General features: G+C 37.8%; 2 protein-coding genes across 2 annotated transcripts in view; one reads left to right on the top strand and one right to left on the bottom strand.

The window, feature by feature from the left end:
* Nucleotides 1–7,663: 7,663 nt before the first annotated feature.
* LOC135785525 (uncharacterized) lies at nt 7,664–9,054 on the top strand (the record flags this gene model as incomplete). Its single annotated transcript, XM_073815129.1, has 5 exons — nt 7,664–7,772; nt 7,878–7,937; nt 8,020–8,079; nt 8,197–8,388; nt 8,471–9,054. Coding segments are annotated over 5 exons (1,005 nt in total), but the record flags the coding sequence as incomplete, so codon positions are not given.
* A 9,252-nt stretch (nt 9,055–18,306) lies between these two features.
* Nucleotides 18,307–25,330, bottom strand: part of LOC141282372 (uncharacterized) — an 88,434-nt gene continuing 81,410 nt past the window's right edge. The window contains exons 2-6 of the mRNA XM_073815128.1: nt 19,591–19,699; nt 19,426–19,485; nt 19,284–19,343; nt 18,973–19,164; nt 18,307–18,890 (exon numbers count right to left, since the gene is read on the bottom strand). Of these exons, the coding sequence (XP_073671229.1) occupies nt 18,307–18,890; nt 18,973–19,164; nt 19,284–19,343; nt 19,426–19,485; nt 19,591–19,699 (1,005 nt within the window). The remainder of the gene's footprint in view (nt 18,891–18,972; nt 19,165–19,283; nt 19,344–19,425; nt 19,486–19,590; nt 19,700–25,330) is intronic.

Raw genomic sequence — 25,330 nt, 5'->3', positions numbered from 1 at the left:
GAAAAGCATTTTTCAAAGAGATTTCAACATTTCAAGTCGGATTGTGACTTTTCATGCAAAAGTGCCCAATTCTGCCTAAAATGCCTTCAGGAGCATTCTTATGATGAGAAATGTTGTTACAAGACATTTCCAGCTCAGAAAAGCATTTTTCAAAGAGATTTCGACATTTCAAGTCGGATTGTGACTTTCATGCAAAAGTGCACAACTGCCTAAAATGCCTTCAGGAGCATTCTTATGATGAGAAATGTCGTTTAAAGGCATTTCCAGCTCAAAAAAACATTTTTCAAAGAGATTTCGACATTTCAAGTTGGATTGTGACTTTTCATGCAAAAGTGCCCAATTCTGCCTAAAATGCCTTCAGGAGCATTCTTATGATGAGAAATGTTGTTACAAGACATTTCCAGTTCAGAAAAGCATTTTTCAAAGAGATTTCGACATTTCAAGTCGGATTGTGACTTTTCATGCAAAAGTGCACAACTGCCTAAAATGCCTTTAGGAGCATTCTTATGATGAGAAATGTCGTTTAAATGCATTTCCAGCTCAGAAAAGCATTTTGCAAAGAGATTTCAACATTTCATGTTGGATTGTGACTTTTCATGCAAAAATGCCCAACTGCCTAAAATGCCTTCAGGTGCATTCTTATAATGAGAAATGTCGTTTAAAGGCATTTCCAGCTCAAAAAAAACATTTTTCAAAGAGATTTCGACATTTCAAGTTGGATTGTGACTTTTCATGCAAAAGTGCCCAATTCTGCCTAAGATGCCTTCAGGAGCATTCTTATGATGAGAAATGTCGTTTAAAGGCATTTCCAGCTCAGAAAAGCATTTTTCAAAGAGATTTCGACATTTCATGTTGGATTGTGCCTTTTCATGCAAAAATGCCCAACTGCCTAAAATGCCTTCAGGTGCATTCTTATAATGAGAAATGTCGTTTAAAAGCATTTCCAGCTCAGAAAAGCATTTTGCCAAGAGATTTCAACATTTCAAGCTGGATTGTGACTTTTCATGCAAAAGTGCCCAATTCTGCCTAAGATGCCTTCAGGAGCATTCTTATGATGAGAAATGTCGTTTAAAGGCATTTCCAGCTCATAAAAGCATTTTGCAAAGAGACTTCAACATTTCATGTTGGATTGTGACTTTTCATGCAAAAGTGCCCAATTCTGCCTTAAATGCCTTCAGGAGCATTCTTATAATGAGAAATGTCGCTTAAAGGCATTTCCAGCTCAGAAAAGCATTTTGCCAAGAGATTTCAACATTTCAAGTCAGATTGTGACTTTTCAAGCAAAAGTGCCCAAATCTGCCTAAAATGACTTCAGGAGCATTCTTATGATGAGAAATGTCGTTTAAAGGCATTTCCAGCTTAGAAAACCATTTTTCAAAGAGATTTCAACATTTCAAGTCGGATTGTGACTTTTCATGCAAAAGTGCACAATTCTGCCTAAAATGCCTTCAGGAGCATTCTTATGATGAGAAATGTTGTTACAAGACATTTCCAGCTCAGAAAAGCATTTTTCAAAGAGATTTCGACATTTCAAGTCGGATTGTGACTTTTCATGGAAAAGTGCACAACTGCCTAAATTGCCTTCAGGAGCATTCTTATGATGAGAAATGTCGTTTAAATGCATTTCCAGCTCAGAAAAGCATTTTGTAAAGAGATTTCAACATTTCATGTTGGATTGTGACTTTTCATGCAAAAATGCCCAACTGCCTAAAATGCCTTCAGGTGCATTCTTATAATGAGAAATGTCGTTTAAAGGCATTTCCAGCTCAAAAAAACATTTTTCAAAGAGATTTCGACATTTCAAGTTGGATTGTGACTTTTCATGCAAAAGTGCCCAATTCTGCCTAAGATGCCTTCAGGAGCATTCTTATGATGAGAAATGTCGTTTAAAGGCATTTCCAGCTCAGAAAAGCATTTTACAAAGAGATTTCGACATTTCAAGTCGAATTGTGACTTTTCATGCAAAAGTGCCCAATTCTGCCAAAAATGCCTTCAGGAGCATTCTTATGATGAGAAATGTCGTTTAAAGGCATTTCCAGCTCAGAAAAGCATTTATCAAAGAGATTTCGACATTTCAAGTTGGATTGTGACTTTTCATGCAAAAGTGCCCAATTCTGCCAAAAATGCCTTCAGGAGCATTCTTATGATGAGAAATGTCGTTTAAAGGCATTTCCAGCTCAGAAAAGCATTTATCAAAGAGATTTCGACATTTCAAGTTGGATTGTGACTTTTCATGCAAAAGTGCCCAATTCTGCCTGAAATGCCTTCAGGAGCATTCTTATGATGAGAAATGTTGTTCAAAGGCATTTCCAGCTCAGAAAAGCATTTTTCAAAGAGATTTCGACATTTCAAGTCGGATTGTGACTTTCATGCAAAAGTGCCCAGTTCTGCCTAAAATGCCTTCAGGAGCATTTTTATGATGAGAAATGTCGTTTAAAGGCATTTCCAGCTCAGAAAAGCATTTTTCAAAGAGATTTCGACATTTTAAGTTGGATTGTGACTTTTCATGCAAAAGTGCCCAATTCTGCCTAAAATGCCTTCAGGAGCATTCTTATGATGAGAAATGTAGTTTAAAGGCATTTCCAGCTCAGAAAAGAATTTTTCAAGCGATTTCAACATTTCAGGTTGGATAGTGACTTTTCATGCAAAAATGCCCAACTGCCTAAAATGCCTTCAGGTGCATTCTTATAATGAGAAATGTCGTTTAAAGGCATTTCCAGCTCAAAAAAAACATTTTTCAAAGAGATTTCGACATTTCAAGTTGGATTGTGACTTTTCATGCAAAAGTGCCCAATTCTGCCTAAGATGCCTTCAGGAGCATTCTTATGATGAGAAATGTCGTTTAAAGGCATTTCCAGCTCAGAAAAGCATTTTTCAAAGAGATTTCGACATTTCATGTTGGATTGTGACTTTTCATGCAAAAATGCCCAACTGCCTAAAATGCCTTCAGGTGCATTTTTATGATGAGAAATGTCGTTTAAAGGCATTTCCAGCTCAGAAAAGCATTTTTCAAAGAGATTTCGACATTTTAAGTTGGATTGTGACTTTTCATGCAAAAGTGCCCAATTCTGCCTAAAATGCCTTCAGGAGCATTCTTATGATGAGAAATGTAGTTTAAAGGCATTTCCAGCTCAGAAAAGAATTTTTCAAGCGATTTCAACATTTCAGGTTGGATTGTGACTTTTCATGCAAAAATGCCCAACTGCCTAAAATGCCTTCAGGTGCATTCTTATAATGAGAAATGTCGTTTAAAGGCATTTCCAGCTCAAAAAAAACATTTTTCAAAGAGATTTCGACATTTCAAGTTGGATTGTGACTTTTCATGCAAAAGTGCCCAATTCTGCCTAAGATGCCTTCAGGAGCATTCTTATGATGAGAAATGTCGTTTAAAGGCATTTCCAGCTCAGAAAAGCATTTTTCAAAGAGATTTCGACATTTCATGTTGGATTGTGACTTTTCATGCAAAAATGCCCAACTGCCTAAAATGCCTTCAGGTGCATTCTTATAATGAGAAATGTCGTTTAAAGGCATTTCCAGCTCAAAAAAACATTTTTCAAAGAGATTTCGACATTTCAAGTTGGATTGTGACTTTTCATGCAAAAGTGCCCAATTCTGCCTAAGATGCCTTCAGGAGCATTCTTATGATGAGAAATGTCGTGTAAAGGCATTTCCAGCTCAGAAAAGCATTTTTCAAAGAGATTTCGACATTTCAAGTTGGATTGTGACTTTTCATGCAAAAGTGCCCAAATCTGCCTAAAATGCCTTCAGGAGCATTCTTATGATGAGAAATGTCGTTTAAAGGCATTTCCAGCTCATAAAAGCATTTTGCAAAGAGATTTCAACATTTCATGTTGGAGTGTGACTTTTCATGCAAAAGTGCCCAAATCTGCCTAAAATGCCTTCAGGAGCATTCTTATGATGAGAAATGTCGCTTAAAGGCATTTCCAGCTCAGAAAAGCAGTTTGCCAAGAGATTTCAACATTTCAAGTCAGATTGTGACATTTCAAGCAAAAGTGCCCAAATCTGCCTAAAATGACTTCAGGAGCATTCTTATGATGAGAAATGTCGTTTAAAGGCATTTCCAGCTCAGAAAAGCATTTTTCAAAGAGATTTCCACATTTCAAGCTGGATTGTGACTTTTCATGCAAAAGTGCCCAATTCTGCCTAAAATGCCTTCAGGAGCATTCATATGATGAGAAATGTCGTTTAAAGGCAATTCCAGCTCAGAAAAGTATTTTTCAAAGAGATTTCGACATTTCAAGTCGGATTGTGACTTTTCATGCAAAAGTGCCCAATTCTGCCTTAAATGCCTTCAGAAGCATTCTTATGATGAGAAATGTCGTTTAAAGGCATTTCCAGCTCAGAAAAGCATTTTGCAAAGAGATTTCCACATTTCAATTTGATTTGTGACTTTTCATGTAAAAGTGCCCAATTCTGCCTAAAATGCCTACAGGAGCATTCTTATGATGAGAAATGTCGTTTAAAGGCATTTCCAGCTCAGAAAAGCATTTTGCAAAGAGATTTCCACATTTCAAGCTGGATTGTGACTTTTCATGCAAAAGTGCCCAATTCTGCCTAAAATGTCTTCAGGAGCATTCTTATGATAAGAAATGTCGTTTAAAGGCATTTCCAGCTGAGAAAAGCATTTTGCAAAGAGATTTCCACATTTCAAGTCGGATTGTGACTATTCATGCAAAAGTGCCCAATTCTGCCTTAAATGCCTTCAGAAGCATTCTTATGATGAGAAATGTCGTTTAAAGGCATTTCCAGCTCAGAAAAGCATTTTGCAAAGAGATTTCCACATTTCAATTTGATTTGTGACTTTTCATGTAAAAGTGCCCAATTCTGCCTAAAATGCCTACAGGAGCATTCTTATGATGAGAAATGTCGTTTAAAGGCATTTCCAGCTCAGAAAAGCATTTTGCAAAGAGATTTCCACATTTCAAGCTGGATTGTGACTTTTCATGCAAAAGTGCCCAATTCTGCCTAAAATGCCTTCAGGAGCATTCTTATGATGAGAAATGTCGTTTAAAGGCATTTCCAGCTCAGAAAAGCATTTTGCAAAGAGATTTCCACATTTCAAATTGGATTGTGACTTTTCATGCAAAAGTGCCCAATTCTGCCTAAAATGCCTTCAGGAGCATTCTTATGATGAGAATTGTCGTTTAAAGGCATTTCCAGCTCAAAAAAAGCATTTTGCAAAGATATTTCGACATTTCAAGTTGGATTGTGACATTTCATGCAAAAGTGCCCAAATCTGCCTAAGATGCCTTCAGGAGCATTCTTATGATGAGAAATGTCGTGTAAAGGCATTTCCAGCTCAGAAAAGCATTTTTCAAAGAGATTTCGACATTTCAAGTTGGATTGTGACTTTTCATGCAAAAGTGCCCAAATCTGCCTAAAATGCCTTCAGGAGCATTCTTATGATGAGAAATGTCGTTTAAAGGCATTTCCAGCTCATAAAAGCATTTTGCAAAGAGATTTCAACATTTCATGTTGGAGTGTGACTTTTCATGCAAAAGTGCCCAAATCTGCCTAAAATGCCTTCAGGAGCATTCTTATGATGAGAAATGTCGCTTAAAGGCATTTCCAGCTCAGAAAAGCAGTTTGCCAAGAGATTTCAACATTTCAAGTCAGATTGTGACATTTCAAGCAAAAGTGCCCAAATCTGCCTAAAATGACTTCAGGAGCATTCTTATGATGAGAAATGTCGTTTAAAGGCATTTCCAGCTCAGAAAAGCATTTTTCAAAGAGATTTCCACATTTCAAGCTGGATAGAAGAAAATATGATGCACCATGTGTCAAAAAATTTGATTTATGACCTTGATTTACGACCTAACACCTAGGTGTGAAATTTGTCACCTTATGAGTTGTTTGCTTCCTGTAATAAAATTTTATGGCGGTAACTGATGTTTATACTCAGGAAGTTGTTCAGGAAATGATGTTTATCCAGGTGTCCTATAGTCTCTGTTGTTTCACGCCTCCCCTCTCATACGTGAGTGTTTAAAGAAATCAGAAGACAGTAAAAAAGACAAGTTAGAAATATGTTTGTCAGAATGTTTTGGTTTTAAGCATAATGTCTGTGATTAAATTAATACACATGATTAAAGAAATAAGAAGACATGATGAAGAATCAATGTCAAATAAAATAAGTTGTAATAGTATTTAGGTTGGTTTTTTAAAAGAGGTACCGGTTAGGAGGTCAATTGAATAAGCTGTTGTCTTCCTGTCTTGAAAGTTGTAATGTAAATCTTTCCTTCCAAGCCCATCATCATCGTCTATCCGGGGTCTCACTCCAAGACCTCTGATACGTCGGTATAGTTCAATAGAATAAAAGTTTAGGATCTCGGGTTAGGTGTTAAGACATTTTCCCTGCAGACATGTAGTCTCTTGTCCCTGCATGATATTTAAATACAACCAATACAGTCTGTACCTTCTTCAGCCTGTATGGAAGCAAGGCGCTAGGTCGTTAGATCAATGTTTCAGAACGATGCTAGGGCGTGTAGACTTATGGGGCTACACATACCAAACGGCCCTTGCATGATATTTAAATACAGCCAATACAGTCGTCTTCATCCTGTATGGCTCGTTAGATCAACGTTTCAGAACAATGCTAGGTCCTGCAGACTTGACGACTGCACATAGCAATTGGCCCTTGCTTGATATTTAAATACAACCATACAGACGTCTTCATCCTGTATGGCTCGTTAGATCAACGTTTCAGAACAATGCTAGGGCCTGCAGACTTGATGACTGTACATACTAAACGGTCCTTGCTTGATATTTAAATACAACCAATACAGTCGTCTTCATCCTGTATGGATCGTTAGATCAATGTTTCAGAACAATGCTAGGGCGTGTAGACTTATGGGGCTACACATACCAAACGGTCCTTGCTTGATATTTAAATCATCCCTTTCATAACACACACACACACACACACACACACACACACACACACACACACACACACACACACACATAATTTTCTTGGGAAAAACAACTCTATTGATTTGTAGTGTTTAAATGTAATTTAATTAAAAAGTAGATTTAAGTATAGCATTGCTTATTCTTTTGTGCTTTAGATGTCTACACAAATAAAATTGTATACATATCGCTATAAGTATGTGAGGGTGAAATGTAATGTCATTTGTCTTATACTGTTTAAAATGTTAATATATTAAATGTATGATTAAAAATAAAATTATTCTTTTAACAGTGATGAGTAATTATACTTTTAACTACAGGCTTGTCTAGTTCATTCATTTTCCCATCGGTTTTCATGAAGATATGTTCTTTACATTATAAATGTATAAGTATTTACTAGAGAAGCTTATATTTATAGTTGATAACCTTATTTGTAAAAGGTTTAAAAAAATAACCAAATAAAATATAGGGCGGGTTTTGTGCCATGCAAATATGTGGGGTACGGCCTCCTGAGTATGGTAAGCCCCGCCTCCGTAGTTCAAAAGGCCGGATTCTCATTTGGACCCTTACAGCAGTAACTGATTTTCGCGAGGACATCTCTTTTCTCTCGGTTATTTTAAAGCGGCCTTGTTTTATTTTTCAAACAATGGACTCAGGACTCACCGGTAAGTAATTTTGCTTTATATGTTTATTTATCAAGTTTGATATACCAAGTTATCTTCATTTGTAAAAACAGTCTTATTTTATTTTAACATTTAACAGGCTTTTAAATGTATATGTATACGATGCAGGAATTTTTAAAAAGCAGCCCACATACCATCATTTTGACCAGATCGACCAACTTTGTAAGTGTTTTAAGTATATTTGCAAGGAATTTCCTGAATGATTATATAAATACATTTATATATTATATATGTATATTTTATTCTACACATTTTATTCCAAATTAGTGAATTCTACTTTGATAAATGTTGAAGAGCAAAGCGACACTAGGAACAGCGATCTACAAGGTAATACTGTTTTATTTTAATTATACATTCAGATTTTTTTCTGAAAATGTATTACTTACATTTTACACTTTCATACCAATAGTAAATGCCCCCGCAATAAATGAGGGTTCTCAAGGCGTTAATGAGGGCTGCGAACTGCAAGGTAACTATATTATGTGATCTTTACTTCTCTTTAATCTGTATTATTGAATGCTAAATGTGTATTAATTCTTTTTGAAAAACTTTTCTTTCTGTTTTATATATATATATATATATGTAGATGCAGCATTACTAGTTACACAGCCAGGGTTTGTAACACAGAATACCTCTACAAAATCTTCAAGACTTAGTCTTAGTCGGAAACGAAAGCAGTCCCGTTCTATTACCCGTGATAAAAGGGTATGCCCTGACAATGCACTAGTCTCTGATGTGCAACCTCGGGATACCACCACAGATTTCATTAAAACAGTTGGTAAGTGTGATTATGTAGCTAAATATTCGATGTTTAAATACTGTTGTGTTGTAGTATAATAATCTTACTGTATTTAAAACAGATTTCTATACAGAAAACCTGTTAGGAGCTGGTGATGTCACAAATTCATGGTCTGCAGCGTTGGCAAGTGTCTCAGAAGCTAACGGTGATGCGATAGTGCCGGTAGCTACTACCGTACTGACATCTTCTTTGGACTCGCAGACATCTGCGGCGGTTAATCTGCCACGTGTGGTTGGAGCCCGTGGCGAGGATGAATCTTCTATGATTTTTGAAACATCTCTACCTGCAAATCAGGAACATTTCAATAATGAGTTATTGCTGGAATTGATAGCGCAAGTGAGAAGACTGACTGAAGACGTCGCATCCATAAATTCAAGGTGTACAGCTCAAGAGGCATTGCTGAGAAGCCTGGCAGAAGGCATCGCTGCCATAATTTCATGGGCTAAAGATCAACAGGTGTTAACCAGACTTATATTTGAAGCTCACCAGAAGACTTCTGAAGAACAAAACTTGGTGAACAGACTGCTGCTTGATCGATTGGTGAACATTGAAAAAGTCCAGAGAAAGGAATTCGATCTACAGGGAGGTACGGTAATTCTACTTCAACAAGTTAAAGATGCTGTTTCACACAATAATGGTTTATAGTTGAAATAAGTGTTGTTTTTGCTGGGTTTTTCCTACCATTTTGCGGTGCTGTTTTTAAATGTGTTTTTTAAATATGTTTTGGTTATTTTTGTGATGCTGGGTTTTTTTTTTACTATTTTGCAATGCTGTTTTTAAATGTGTGTTTTTAAATATGTTTTGGTTATTTTGGTGATGCTGGTTTATAGTTGAAATACGTGTTGTTGATGGGTTTTTATACTATTTTGTGATACTGGTTTATTTTTTTTTGGATTGCTAGTTTTATTATGGTTAAGAGAAATTTAAGTGTTTTATCTTTTTGTTTGGCTATATCGGCATTGGCTAACGTTAATTTGTAATGCTATTTTGGGCATAATCAGAGAATATATCTGTGTAATCCTGGAGAAGTTCTAAATATTATTGAAAATGGCTGGTAAAAGAGTGCGTTCAGATGATGATTTACATAGTTGTCCAGAAATACCTAATGTAAGGGCTAGGCATGAGGCTGAGACTGAAATGTTTGCTGCTGCACAAGACCAATTACTTGAAAGGGTAAACGAAATGATTCGGACATATCCACATCAGAGTTTAGAACCTGTGCCTGCGAGGGTAGACCAAACATACGAACAAATAAGTGAAAGGCAAAATGAAATGATTCGGACATATGAACAAAGATTTGAAACAAATTTGTCACAAACAGGTTATGGTGTAGTAAATCCTACCGATAATTCTAATACGGCAGACACCCTTACGGGTCTAAGTCAGAGTGACGTGGACACGCTAGTGCGTGATGGAGGGACAGTAAGTGATTACACAATAGTCCCGAGACCCTATTTTAACGGTCTAGAAATCCACAGAAATCTAAATTTGCGCGAGATCATAACCACAGATTTGGCAGCGTACACTATATTTGTCCAAAATATTCTGTCGGAAATGGTTTCATTCTCTAGAGATATAGGAGGTGAGGGATCCTACATTAATATCAGTCTTAAAGGCCCAAGTCTCAAATCTGACGTTAACACTATACTGTGTCCCGGTAACGACTATGATGAAAATCGTTTTATCGAACAGTTTGAATCGGTTGCACAAAGTAATGAACAGATGTTGGCGGATGACAGTTTGCAACTGCATGTATCAATAGCAAGAAGTATGAATGGAGGGGTTCGTAGGAAGATTACAGATATAGCCCATGATGAAGTGATTAAGAAAAAAAGGATGTGTTTGTTCTCACCTACCAACTTTACAAACAATCTGTGTTTTGCAATATGTTTAGCATACTTTCTTGAACCCCATGCAGAGTATGAGGAGTTAGAACGTATGGCTGTGGATATACAGACTGCTGCAGGTCTAACCCCTCAAGACTGTGTGGGCTTTAATCACATTACAAAGTTTGAGAGTGTGATGAAAGTGAAGATTGTGGTGTTTTACAGGTCAAGTGAGGGTGTGTTAGAGCATCATAAGACACATGATGAGCCCCATAAAAAGACAGTGTTTTTGTACTTGCATGATGCCCATTATCACTTGATAACTCGTATTAAGGCATTTGTTGGATCATCGTATGTCTGCGAGCACTGTTACAAGGGGTACACAAACAGACAGGGTCACGATTGCAAATATACATGTTCTGTATGTAATGACAGTAGGTGTTACAAACATGCTAAAAAGACAATACACTGTCCAGACTGTTTGAGAATTTGTAAATCGCAATATTGCTTTGATGCCCATAAAAAACCCTCTGCTGCTGCATTTGGGAGATCGCCCTGTGATATCACCAAATACTGCGTTAAATGCGGTAGACGGTACCATGTGGCAGCAAGTAAACCTGACCAGGAACATGAATGTCCCGCAGATTGTTGCTACTATTGTGGTGAGGATGTAAGTCACGATGGTGAACATGAATGTTTCATACATCCTATATCTGTTGAAGAGGTTGAGGATTGCTACATATTTTATGACTTTGAAACCCGTTGTGATAATGGTAAGCATGTTGCTAATTATGTCTGTGCCATGACCTTTAGCGGTGAGAAATTTGAAAGTGCAGGTGAAGGGTGTGTAGAGAACTTCGTTCGCAGATTCCGACAGCCAAGATATAAAAACCACACATTTGTGGCTCACAATGGGGCAGGTTTTGACAACTTCTTAGTCCTAGAGTATTTCTGCAGGGAGGGTCTCAAACTTAACATTATCATGCAAGGCTGTAGATTGACCTTCATGTACGATGAGACTTACAAACAACGATTCATTGACTCGTTCAGTTTTATGCCTATGGCATTGTCAAAGACACCTGCAGCCTTTAATTTGACCAGTACAGAGAAGGGTTACTTCCCCCATCTCTTCAATACATTGCAGAATCAAAACTATGTAGGACCATATCCCACAAAAAACTACTACGGCTATGCCACAATGACTGATAGTGCCAGGCTAAAGTTTGATCAATGGTATGACACACTTGAAGGGAAGGTTTTTGACTTCAGAAAAGAGATTGGATTGTACTGTATGAACGATGTTGTCTTACTTCGGGATGCATGTATTAAGTACAGGAAAGAGTTCATTGCATGTACAGAGATAGACCCCTTCAGATTTACGACTTTAGCATCATGTTGTATGGGTGTGTTCAAAACACACTTTCTAAAACCTGCTACTATAGCTCTGACCCATAACAATGCATACATACATCAGCACAAGACATTCTCGAATGCTTCGATTGAGTGGCTTGAATATGTGAAAAAGACACGTGATGTCGACATGCATCATGCTCTGAATCACGGTGAGATGAAAATTGGTAATCTCTTCCTCGATGGATTTTATGTCCAAAGCAATGGTGTGCAGAAAGGTTTGGAATATGCGGGATGCTGGTTCCACGGGTGTAAGTCTTGTTTTAAACCTGACAGCATAAATGAACAGTCCAAAATACCACATGGAGCCCTCTATCGTGCGTTTATCGACAGAAATGAGGTTTTGAAAAAATCCTACAATATTGACCTGGAGGTGATGTGGGAGTGTCAGTGGCGAAAGCTTAAACAGACCGACCCGGATGTGATGAGTTTTATGTCTACCTATTCTGCACCAGAAAGACTGAAACCACGTGATGCTCTGTTTGGTGGCCGTACAAATGCTTACAAGCTGTACCACAAAGCTGCAGAGGGGGAGAGAATTAGCTATGTTGATTTCACAAGTCTATATCCTTTTGTGCAGTCTCGAAAACCCTACCCCATTGGCCATCCTGAAATAATCTTCAAGGACTTTCAAGACCTTGAAAATTATTTCGGGCTTGTTAAGGCTACAGTCCTTCCTCCCAGAAAGTTGCTCCATCCTGTGTTACCATACAGGAGTTGTGGTAAGCTGATGTTTCCTTTATGTCGTACCTGTGTGGATGAGCAATGCAAAATCATGCCTTGTACACACACAGATGAGGAAAGAGCAATTTCTGGGACATGGGTGAGCCTTGAATTGTTAAAGGCCATTGAAAAGGGCTATGTAGTCGTGAAAATTGATGAGGTGTGGCATTTTCCTCAAACGTCTGACAAACTGTTTTGCGACTATGTGAAAACATTTTTACAGTTTAAACAGCAGGCCTCTGGTTATCCGTCACATGTAATCACAAAGGCAGATAAACAGGCATACATTGATGACTATTACCAGAAAGAGGATATTCAGCTCGATCCTGAAAAGATCTGCAATAATCCCGCCCGTCGCTCGATCAACAAATTGTTGCTTAATTCGTTGTGGGGGAGATTCTCTCTCAGAGAGAACATGCCTAATTGCAAGCTTTTGAAAAAAGCTCAAGATTTTTCTCAGTACATCTTTGGATGTCAGTACGAAGTAACATTTTTCAGGTTTGTGTCTGACACAATTGCATTGGTGCAATACAAACATGCAGAGGGGTCCTCTTACGAGACCCGAGATGTTAATGTGTTTATCGGTGCATTCACGACGGCACATGCACGGTTGGAGTTGTACAACCTTATGGATAGGTTGGGCGATAGACTCTTGTATGGGGATACAGATAGTGTTATCTATGTCTCAAGAGATGGAGATTGGGAACCTCCATTGGGACCTTATTTAGGGGATCTCACTAATGAACTTGATTCTGACGATACCATTACAGAGTTTTGTTCCGCAGGTCCTAAAACATATGGTTACCGGACTGCAAAACAACACATATGTCTCAAGGCTAAGGGCGTAACGCAAACAGCCGAGAACTCTAAAGTTATCACACTACAGTCTTTAATAGGCCTTGTTGACGATTTTGTAGCATCATCTGAAAGCACTCGGCAACTCCTGGCCCACACTGACACCATTGTCAGAAATAAAAAGAATTTCACACTGAAAAACAAGTCAGTTGTTAAGAAGTTTCGTGTCGTTTATGACAAAAGAATATTGATGAAAGATTACACGTCGAGACCGTTCGGATATTGATCATGACTTATGCTTATCGGGGTATGCAAGGTACAGAGGGGTTTGATTTCAGAATTCAACATCCTTTCTCCATGATAATTGCAGGGCCCTCATGCTCTGGAAAGACATTCTTTGTTAAAATGCTGTTACAAAACGCTGAGAAAATTGTTTCTAAAAATATTGAAAATATTGTGTTAATTTATGATTGTTGGCAGCCAATGTATGATGATTTGATGAAAATGTTTGACATTAAATTTATTGAAGGAATTCCACAGAATCTAAACGACGACTCTTTGTTTCCACCCAACAAAACAAATTTTTTAATATTTTTAGAAACAATTTTCTCAGCGTTTTGTAACAGCATTTTAACAAAGAATGTCTTTCCAGAGCATGAGGGCCCTGCAATTATCATGGAGAAAGGATGTTGAATTCTGAAATCAAACCCCTCTGTACCTTGCATACCCCGATAAGCATAAGTCATGATCAATATCCGAACGGTCTCGACGTGTAATCTTTCATCAATATTCTTTTGTCATAAACGACACGAAACTTCTTAACAACTGACTTGTTTTTCAGTGTGAAATTCTTTTTATTTCTGACAATGGTGTCAGTGTGGGCCAGGAGTTGCCGAGTGCTTTCAGATGATGCTACAAAATCGTCAACAAGGCCTATTAAAGACTGTAGTGTGATAACTTTAGAGTTCTCGGCTGTTTGCGTTACGCCCTTAGCCTTGAGACATATGTGTTGTTTTGCAGTCCGGTAACCATATGTTTTAGGACCTGCGGAACAAAACTCTGTAATGGTATCGTCAGAATCAAGTTCATTAGTGAGATCCCCTAAATAAGGTCCCAATGGAGGTTCCCAATCTCCATCTCTTGAGACATAGATAACACTATCTGTATCCCCATACAAGAGTCTATCGCCCAACCTATCCATAAGGTTGTACAACTCCAACCGTGCATGTGCCGTCGTGAATGCACCGATAAACACATTAACATCTCGGGTCTCGTAAGAGGACCCCTCTGCATGTTTGTATTGCACCAATGCAATTGTGTCAGACACAAACCTGAAAAATGTTACTTCGTACTGACATCCAAAGATGTACTGAGAAAAATCTTGAGCTTTTTTCAAAAGCTTGCAATTAGGCATGTTCTCTCTGAGAGAGAATCTCCCCCACAACGAATTAAGCAACAATTTGTTGATCGAGCGACGGGCGGGATTATTGCAGATCTTTTCAGGATCGAGCTGAATATCCTCTTTCTGGTAATAGTCATCAATGTATGCCTGTTTATCTGCCTTTGTGATTACATGTGACGGATAACCAGAGGCCTGCTGTTTAAACTGTAAAAATGTTTTCACATAGTCGCAAAACAGTTTGTCAGACGTTTGAGGAAAATGCCACACCTCATCAATTTTCACGACTACATAGCCCTTTTCAATGGCCTTTAACAATTCAAGGCTCACCCATGTCCCAGAAATTGCTCTTTCCTCATCTGTGTGTGTACAAGGCATGATTTTGCATTGCTCATCCACACAGGTACGACATAAAGGAAACATCAGCTTACCACAACTCCTGTATGGTAACACAGGATGGAGCAACTTTCTGGGAGGAAGGACTGTAGCCTTAACAAGCCCGAAATAATTTTCAAGGTCTTGAAAGTCCTTGAAGATTATTTCAGGATGGCCAATGGGGTAGGGTTTTCGAGACTGCACAAAAGGATATAGACTTGTGAAATCAACATAGCTAATTCTCTCCCCCTCTGCAGCTTTGTGGTACAGCTTGTAAGCATTTGTACGGCCACCAAACAGAGCATCACGTGGTTTCAGTCTTTCTGGTGCAGAATAGGTAGACATAAAACTCATCACATCCGGGTCGGTCTGTTTAAGCTTTCGCCACTGACACTCCCACATCACCTCCAGGTCAATATTGTAGGATTTTTTCAAAACCTCATTTCTGTCGATAAACGCACGATAGAGGGCTCCATGTGGTATTTTGGACTGTTCATTTATGCTGTCAGGTTTAAAACAAGACTTACACCCGTGGAACCAGCATCCCGCATATTCCAAACCTTTCTGCACACCATTGCTTTGGACATAAAATCCATCGAGGAAGAGATTACCAATTTTCATCTCACCGTGATTCAGAGCATGATGCATGTCGACATCACGTGTCTTTTTCACATATTCAAGCCACTCAATCGAAGCATTCGAGAATGTCTTGTGCTGATGTATGTATGCATTGTTATGGGTCAGAGCTATAGTAGCAGGTTTTAGAAAGTGTGTTTTGAACACACCCATACAACATGATGCTAAAGTCGTAAATCTGAAGGGGTCTATCTCTGTACATGCAATGAACTCTTTCCTGTACTTAATACATGCATCCCGAAGTAAGACAACATCGTTCATACAGTACAATCCAATCTCTTTTCTGAAGTCAAAAACCTTCCCTTCAAGTGTGTCATACCATTGATCAAACTTTAGCCTGGCACTATCAGTCATTGTGGCATAGCCGTAGTAGTTTTTTGTGGGATATGGTCCTACATAGTTTTGATTCTGCAATGTATTGAAGAGATGGGGGAAGTAACCCTTCTCTGTACTGGTCAAATTAAAGGCTGCAGGTGTCTTTGACAATGCCATAGGCATAAAACTGAACGAGTCAATGAATCGTTGTTTGTAAGTCTCATCGTACATGAAGGTCAATCTACAGCCTTGCATGATAATGTTAAGTTTGAGACCCTCCCTGCAGAAATACTCTAGGACTAAGAAGTTGTCAAAACCTGCCCCATTGTGAGCCACAAATGTGTGGTTTTTATATCTTGGCTGTCGGAATCTGCGAACGAAGTTCTCTACACACCCTTCACCTGCACTTTCAAATTTCTCACCGCTAAAGGTCATGGCACAGACATAATTAGCAACATGCTTACCATTATCACAACGGGTTTCAAAGTCATAAAATATGTAGCAATCCTCAACCTCTTCAACAGATATAGGATGTATGAAACATTCATGTTCACCATCGTGACTTACATCCTCACCACAATAGTAGCAACAATCTGCGGGACATTCATGTTCCTGGTCAGGTTTACTTGCTGCCACATGGTACCGTCTACCGCATTTAACGCAGTATTTGGTGATATCACAGGGCGATCTCCCAAATGCAGCAGCAGAGGGTTTTTTATGGGCATCAAAGCAATATTGCGATTTACAAATTCTCAAACAGTCTGGACAGTGTATTGTCTTTTTAGCATGTTTGTAACACCTACTGTCATTACATACAGAACATGTATATTTGCAATCGTGACCCTGTCTGTTTGTGTACCCCTTGTAACAGTGCTCGCAGACATACGATGATCCAACAAATGCCTTAATACGAGTTATCAAGTGATAATGGGCATCATGCAAGTACAAAAACACTGTCTTTTTATGGGGCTCATCATGTGTCTTATGATGCTCTAACACACCCTCACTTGACCTGTAAAACACCACAATCTTCACTTTCATCACACTCTCAAACTTTGTAATGTGATTAAAGCCCACACAGTCTTGAGGGGTTAGACCTGCAGCAGTCTGTATATCCACAGCCATACGTTCTAACTCCTCATACTCTGCATGGGGTTCAAGAAAGTATGCTAAACATATTGCAAAACACAGATTGTTTGTAAAGTTGGTAGGTGAGAACAAACACATCCTTTTTTTCTTAATCACTTCATCATGGGCTATATCTGTAATCTTCCTACGAACCCCTCCATTCATACTTCTTGCTATTGATACATGCAGTTGCAAACTGTCATCCGCCAACATCTGTTCATTACTTTGTGCAACCGATTCAAACTGTTCGATAAAACGATTTTCATCATAGTCGTTACCGGGACACAGTATAGTGTTAACGTCAGATTTGAGACTTGGGCCTTTAAGACTGATATTAATGTAGGATCCCTCACCTCCTATATCTCTAGAGAATGAAACCATTTCCGACAGAATATTTTGGACAAATATAGTGTACGCTGCCAAATCTGTGGTTATGATCTCGCGCAAATTTAGATTTCTGTGGATTTCTAGACCGTTAAAATAGGGTCTCGGGACTATTGTGTAATCACTTACTGTCCCTCCATCACGCACTAGCGTGTCCACGTCACTCTGACTTAGACCCGTAAGGGTGTCTGCCGTATTAGAATTATCGGTAGGATTTACTACACCATAACCTGTTTGTGACAAATTTGTTTCAAATCTTTGTTCATATGTCCGAATCATTTCATTTTGCCTTTCACTTATTTGTTCGTATGTTTGGTCTACCCTCGCAGGCACAGGTTCTAAACTCTGATGTGGATATGTCCGAATCATTTCGTTTACCCTTTCAAGTAATTGGTCTTGTGCAGCAGCAAACATTTCAGTCTCAGCCTCATGCCTAGCCCTTACATTAGGTATTTCTGGACAACTATGTAAATCATCATCTGAACGCACTCTTTTACCAGCCATTTTCAATAATATTTAGAACTTCTCCAGGATTACACAGATATATTCTCTGATTATGCCCAAAATAGCATTACAAATTAACGTTAGCCAATGCCGATATAGCCAAACAAAAAGATAAAACACTTAAATTTCTCTTAACCATAATAAAACTAGCAATCCAAAAAAAAATAAACCAGTATCACAAAATAGTATAAAAACCCATCAACAACACGTATTTCAACTATAAACCAGCATCACCAAAATAACCAAAACATATTTAAAAACACACATTTAAAAACAGCATTGCAAAATAGTAAAAAAAAAACCCAGCATCACAAAAATAACCAAAACATATTTAAAAAACACATTTAAAAACAGCACCGCAAAATGGTAGGAAAAACCCAGCAAAAACAACACTTATTTCAACTATAAACCATTATTGTGTGAAACAGCATCTTTAACTTGTTGAAGTAGAATTACCGTACCTCCCTGTAGATCGAATTCCTTTCTCTGGACTTTTTCAATGTTCACCAATCGATCAAGCAGCAGTCTGTTCACCAAGTTTTGTTCTTCAGAAGTCTTCTGGTGAGCTTCAAATATAAGTCTGGTTAACACCTGTTGATCTTTAGCCCATGAAATTATGGCAGCGATGCCTTCTGCCAGGCTTCTCAGCAATGCCTCTTGAGCTGTACACCTTGAATTTATGGATGCGACGTCTTCAGTCAGTCTTCTCACTTGCGCTATCAATTCCAGCAATAACTCATTATTGAAATGTTCCTGATTTGCAGGTAGAGATGTTTCAAAAATCATAGAAGATTCATCCTCGCCACGGGCTCCAACCACACGTGGCAGATTAACCGCCGCAGATGTCTGCGAGTCCAAAGAAGATGTCAGTACGGTAGTAGCTACCGGCACTATCGCATCACCGTTAGCTTCTGAGACACTTGCCAACGCTGCAGACCATGAATTTGTGACATCACCAGCTCCTAACAGGTTTTCTGTATAGAAATCTGTTTTAAATACAGTAAGATTATTATACTACAACACAACAGTATTTAAACATCGAATATTTAGCTACATAATCACACTTACCAACTGTTTTAATGAAATCTGTGGTGGTATCCCGAGGTTGCACATCAGAGACTAGTGCATTGTCAGGGCATACCCTTTTATCACGGGTAATAGAACGGGACTGCTTTCGTTTCCGACTAAGACTAAGTCTTGAAGATTTTGTAGAGGTATTCTGTGTTACAAACCCTGGCTGTGTAACTAGTAATGCTGCATCTACATATATATATATATATATATAAAACAGAAAGAAAAGTTTTTCAAAAAGAATTAATACACATTTAGCATTCAATAATACAGATTAAAGAGAAGTAAAGATCACATAATATAGTTACCTTGCAGTTCGCAGCCCTCATTAACGCCTTGAGAACCCTCATTTATTGCGGGGGCATTTACTATTGGTATGAAAGTGTAAAATGTAAGTAATACATTTTCAGAAAAAAATCTGAATGTATAATTAAAATAAAACAGTATTACCTTGTAGATCGCTGTTCCTAGTGTCGCTTTGCTCTTCAACATTTATCAAAGTAGAATTCACTAATTTGGAATAAAATGTGTAGAATAAAATATACATATATAATATATAAATGTATTTATATAATCATTCAGGAAATTCCTTGCAAATATACTTAAAACACTTACAAAGTTGGTCGATCTGGTCAAAATGATGGTATGTGGGCTGCTTTTTAAAAATTCCTGCATCGTATACATATACATTTAAAAGCCTGTTAAATGTTAAAATAAAATAAGACTGTTTTTACAAATGAAGATAACTTGGTATATCAAACTTGATAAATAAACATATAAAGCAAAATTACTTACCGGTGAGTCCTGAGTCCATTGTTTGAAAAATAAAACAAGGCCGCTTTAAAATAACCGAGAGAAAAGAGATGTCCTCGCGAAAATCAGTTACTGCTGTAAGGGTCCAAATGAGAATCCGGCCTTTTGAACTACGGAGGCGGGGCTTACCATACTCAGGAGGCCGTACCCCACATATTTGCATGGCACAAAACCCGCCCTATATTTTATTTGGTTATTTTTTTAAACCTTTTACAAATAAGGTTATCAACTATAAATATAAGCTTCTCTAGTAAATACTTATACATTTATAATGTAAAGAACATATCTTCATGAAAACCGATGGGAAAATGAATGAACTAGACAAGCCTGTAGTTAAAAGTATAATTACTCATCACTGTTAAAAGAATAATTTTATTTTTAATCATACATTTAATATATTAACATTTTAAACAGTATAAGACAAATGACATTACATTTCACCCTCACATACTTATAGCGATATGTATACAATTTTATTTGTGTAGACATCTAAAGCACAAAAGAATAAGCAATGCTATACTTAAATCTACTTTTTAATTAAATTACATTTAAACACTACAAATCAATAGAGTTGTTTTTCCCAAGAAAATTATGTGTGTGTGTGTGTGTGTGTGTGTGTGTGTGTGTGTGTGTGTGTGTGTGTGTGTGTGTGTGTTTATGAAAGGGATGATTTAAATATCAAGCAAGGACCGTTTGGTATGTGTAGCCCCATAAGTCTACACGCCCTAGCATTGTTCTGAAACATTGATCTAACGATCCATACAGGATGAAGACGACTGTATTGGTTGTATTTAAATATCAAGCAAGGACCGTTTAGTATGTACAGTCATCAAGTCTGCAGGCCCTAGCATTGTTCTGAAACGTTGATCTAACGAGCCATACAGGATGAAGACGTCTGTATGGTTGTATTTAAATATCAAGCAAGGGCCAATTGCTATGTGCAGTCGTCAAGTCTGCAGGACCTAGCATTGTTCTGAAACGTTGATCTAACGAGCCATACAGGATGAAGACGACTGTATTGGCTGTATTTAAATATCATGCAAGGGCCGTTTGGTATGTGTAGCCCCATAAGTCTACACGCCCTAGCATCGTTCTGAAACATTGATCTAACGACCTAGCGCCTTGCTTCCATACAGGCTGAAGAAGGTACAGACTGTATTGGTTGTATTTAAATATCATGCAGGGACAAGAGACTACATGTCTGCAGGGAAAATGTCTTAACACCTAACCCGAGATCCTAAACTTTTATTCTATTGAACTATACCGACGTATCAGAGGTCTTGGAGTGAGACCCCGGATAGACGATGATGATGGGCTTGGAAGGAAAGATTTACATTACAACTTTCAAGACAGGAAGACAACAGCTTATTCAATTGACCTCCTAACCGGTACCTCTTTTAAAAAACCAACCTAAATACTATTACAACTTATTTTATTTGACATTGATTCTTCATCATGTCTTCTTATTTCTTTAATCATGTGTATTAATTTAATCACAGACATTATGCTTAAAACCAAAACATTCTGACAAACATATTTCTAACTTGTCTTTTTTACTGTCTTCTGATTTCTTTAAACACTCACGTATGAGAGGGGAGGCGTGAAACAACAGAGACTATAGGACACCTGGATAAACATCATTTCCTGAACAACTTCCTGAGTATAAACATCAGTTACCGCCATAAAATTTTATTACAGGAAGCAAACAACTCATAAGGTGACAAATTTCACACCTAGGTGTTAGGTCGTAAATCAAGGTCATAAATCAAATTTTTTGACACATGGTGCATCATATTTTCTTCTCTGGATTGTGACTTTTCATGCAAAAGTGCCCAATTCTGCCTAAAATGCCTTCAGGAGCATTCATATGGTGAGAAATGTCGTTTAAAGGCAATTCCAGCTCAGAAAAGTATTTTTCAAAGAGATTTCGACATTTCAAGTCGGATTGTGACTTTTCATGCAAAAGTGCCCAATTCTGCCTTAAATGCCTTCAGAAGCATTCTTATGATGAGAAATGTCGTTTAAAGGCATTTCCAGCTCAGAAAAGCATTTTGCAAAGAGATTTCCACATTTCAATTTGATTTGTGACTTTTCATGTAAAAGTGCCCAATTCTGCCTAAAATGCCTACAGGAGCATTCTTATGATGAGAAATGTCGTTTAAAGGCATTTCCAGCTCAGAAAAGCATTTTGCAAAGAGATTTCCACATTTCAAGCTGGATTGTGACTTTTCATGCAAAAGTGCCCAATTCTGCCTAAAATGTCTTCAGGAGCATTCTTATGATAAGAAATGTCGTTTAAAGGCATTTCCAGCTGAGAAAAGCATTTTGCAAAGAGATTTCCACATTTCAAGTCGGATTGTGACTATTCATGCAAAAGTGCCCAATTCTGCCTTAAATGCCTTCAGAAGCATTCTTATGATGAGAAATGTCGTTTAAAGGCATTTCCAGCTCAGAAAAGCATTTTGCAAAGAGATTTCCACATTTCAATTTGATTTGTGACTTTTCATGTAAAAGTGCCCAATTCTGCCTAAAATGCCTACAGGAGCATTCTTATGATGAGAAATGTCGTTTAAAGGCATTTCCAGCTCAGAAAAGCATTTTGCAAAGAGATTTCCACATTTCAAGCTGGATTGTGACTTTTCATGCAAAAGTGCCCAATTCTGCCTAAAATGCCTTCAGGAGCATTCTTATGATGAGAAATGTCGTTTAAAGGCATTTCCAGCTCAGAAAAGCATTTTGCAAAGAGATTTCCACATTTCAAATTGGATTGTGACTTTTCATGCAAAAGTGCCCAATTCTGCCTAAAATGCCTTCAGGAGCATTCTTATGATGAGAATTGTCGTTTAAAGGCATTTCCAGCTCAAAAAAAGCATTTTGCAAAGATATTTCGACATTTCAAGTTGGATTGTGACATTTCATGCAAAAGTGCCCAAATCTGCCTAAAATGCCTTCAGGAGCATTCTTATGATGAGAAATGTCGTTTAAAGGCATTTCCAGCTCATAAAAGCATTTTGCAAAGAGATTTCAACATTTCATGTTGGATTGTGACTTTTCATGCAAAAGTAGCCAATTCTGCCTTAAATGCCTTCAGGAGCATTCTTATGATGAGAAATGTCGTTTAAAGGCATTTCCAGCTCAGAAAAGCATTTTGCAAAGAGATTTCCACATTTCAAGTTGGATTGTGACTTTTCATGCAAAAGTGCCCAATTCTGCCTAAAATGCCTTCAGGAGCATTCTTATGATGAGAATTGTCGTTTAAAGGCATTTCCAGCTCAAAAAAAGCATTTTGCAAAGATATTTCGACATTTCAAGTTGGATTGTGACTTTTCATGCAAAAGTGCCCAAATCTGCCTAAAATGCCTTCAGGAGCATTCTTATGATGAGAAATGTCGTTTAAAGGCATTTCCAGCTCAGAAAAGCAGTTTGCCAAGAGATTTTGACATTTCAAGTCAGATTGTGACATTTCAAGCAAAAGTGACCAAATCTGCCTAAAATGACTTCAGGAGCACTCTTATGATGAGAAATGTCGTTTAAAGGCATTTCCAGCTCAGAAAAGCATTTTTCAAAGAGATTTCCACATTTCAAGCTGGATTGTGACTTTTCATGCAAAAGTGCCCAATTCTGCCTAAAATGCCTTCAGGAGCATTCTTATGATGAGAAATGTCGTGTAAAGGCATTTCCAGCTCAGAAAAGCATTTTTCAAAGAGATTTCGACATTTCAAGTCGAATTGTGACTTTTCATGCAAAAGTGCCCAATTCTGCCTAAAATGCCTTCAGGAGCATTCTTATGATGAGAAATGTCGTTTAAAGGCATTTCCAGCTCAAAAAAAGCATTTTGCAAAGATATTTCGACATTTCAAGTTGGATTGTGACTTTTCATGCAAAAGTGCCCAAATCTGCCTAAAATGCCTTCAGAAGCATTCTTATGATGAGAAATGTCGTTTAAAGGCATTTCCAGCTCAGAAAAGCATTTTGCAAAGAGATTTCCACATTTCAATTTGATTTGTGACTTTTCATGTAAAAGTGCCCAATTCTGCCTAAAATGCCTACAGGAGCATTCTTATGATGAGAAAAGTCGTTTAAAGGCATTTCCAGCTCAGAAAAGCATTTTGCAAAGAGATTTCCACATTTCAAGCTGGATTGTGACTTTTCATGCAAAAGTGCCCAATTCTGCCTAAAATGCCTTCAGGAGCATTCTTATGATGAGAAATGTCGTTTAAAGGCATTTCCAGCTGAGAAAAGCATTTTGCAAAGAGATTTCCACATTTCAAATTGGATTGTGACTTTTCATGCAAAAGTGCCCAATTCTGCCTAAAATGCCTTCAGGAGCATTCTTATGATGAGAATTGTCGTTTAAAGGCATTTCCAGCTCAAAAAAAGCATTTTGCAAAGATATTTCGACATTTCAAGTTGGATTGTGACATTTCATGCAAAAGTGCCCAAATCTGCCTAAAATGCCTTCAGGAGCATTCTTATGATGAGAAATGTCGTTTAAAGGCATTTCCAGCTCATAAAAGCATTTTGCAAAGAGATTTCAACATTTCATGTTGGATTGTGACTTTTCATGCAAAAGTAGCCAATTCTGCCTTAAATGCCTTCAGGAGCATTCTTATGATGAGAAATGTCGTTTAAAGGCATTTCCAGCTCAGAAAAGCATTTTGCAAAGAGATTTCCACATTTCAAGTTGGATTGTGACTTTTCATGCAAAAGTGCCCAATTCTGCCTAAAATGCCTTCAGGAGCATTCTTATGATGAGAATTGTCGTTTAAAGGCATTTCCAGCTCAAAAAAAGCATTTTGCAAAGATATTTCGACATTTCAAGTTGGATTGTGACTTTTCATGCAAAAGTGCCCAAATCTGCCTAAAATGCCTTCAGGAGCATTCTTATGATGAGAAATGTCGCTTAAAGGCATTTCCAGCTCAGAAAAGCATTTTGCCAAGAGATTTCAACATTTCAAGTCAGATTGTGACTTTTCAAGCAAAAGTGCCCAAATCTGCCTAAAATGACTTCAGGAGCATTCTTATGATGAGAAATGTCGTTTAAAGGCATTTCCAGCTCAGAAAACCATTTTTCAAAGAGATTTCAACATTTCAAGTCGAATTGTGACTTTTCATGCAAAAGTGCCCAATTCTGCCTAAAATGCCTTCAGGAGCATTCTTATGATGAGAAATGTTGTTACAAGACATTTCCAGCTCAGAAAAGCATTTTTCAAAGAGATTTCGACATTTCAAGTCGGATTGTAACTTTTCATGCAAAAGTGCACAACTGCCTAAAATGCTTTCAGGAGCATTCTTATGATGAGAAATGTCGTTTAAATGCATTTCCAGCTCAGAAAAGCATTTTGCAAAGAGATTTCAACATTTCATGTTGGATTGTGACTTTTCATGCAAAAGTGCCCAATTCTGCCTAAGATGCCTTCAGGAGCAATCTTATGATGAGAAATGTCGTGTAAAGGCATTTCCAGCTCAGAAAAGCATTTTTCAAAGAGATTTCGACATTTCAAGTTGGATTGTGACTTTTCATGCATAAGTGCCCAAATCT

The sequence above is a fragment of the Paramisgurnus dabryanus genome, chromosome 6 (assembly GCF_030506205.2).
Source record: "Paramisgurnus dabryanus chromosome 6, PD_genome_1.1, whole genome shotgun sequence".
Lineage (NCBI taxonomy): Eukaryota > Metazoa > Chordata > Actinopteri > Cypriniformes > Cobitidae > Paramisgurnus > Paramisgurnus dabryanus.
This window is presented reverse-complemented; position numbering and strand designations above follow the sequence as displayed.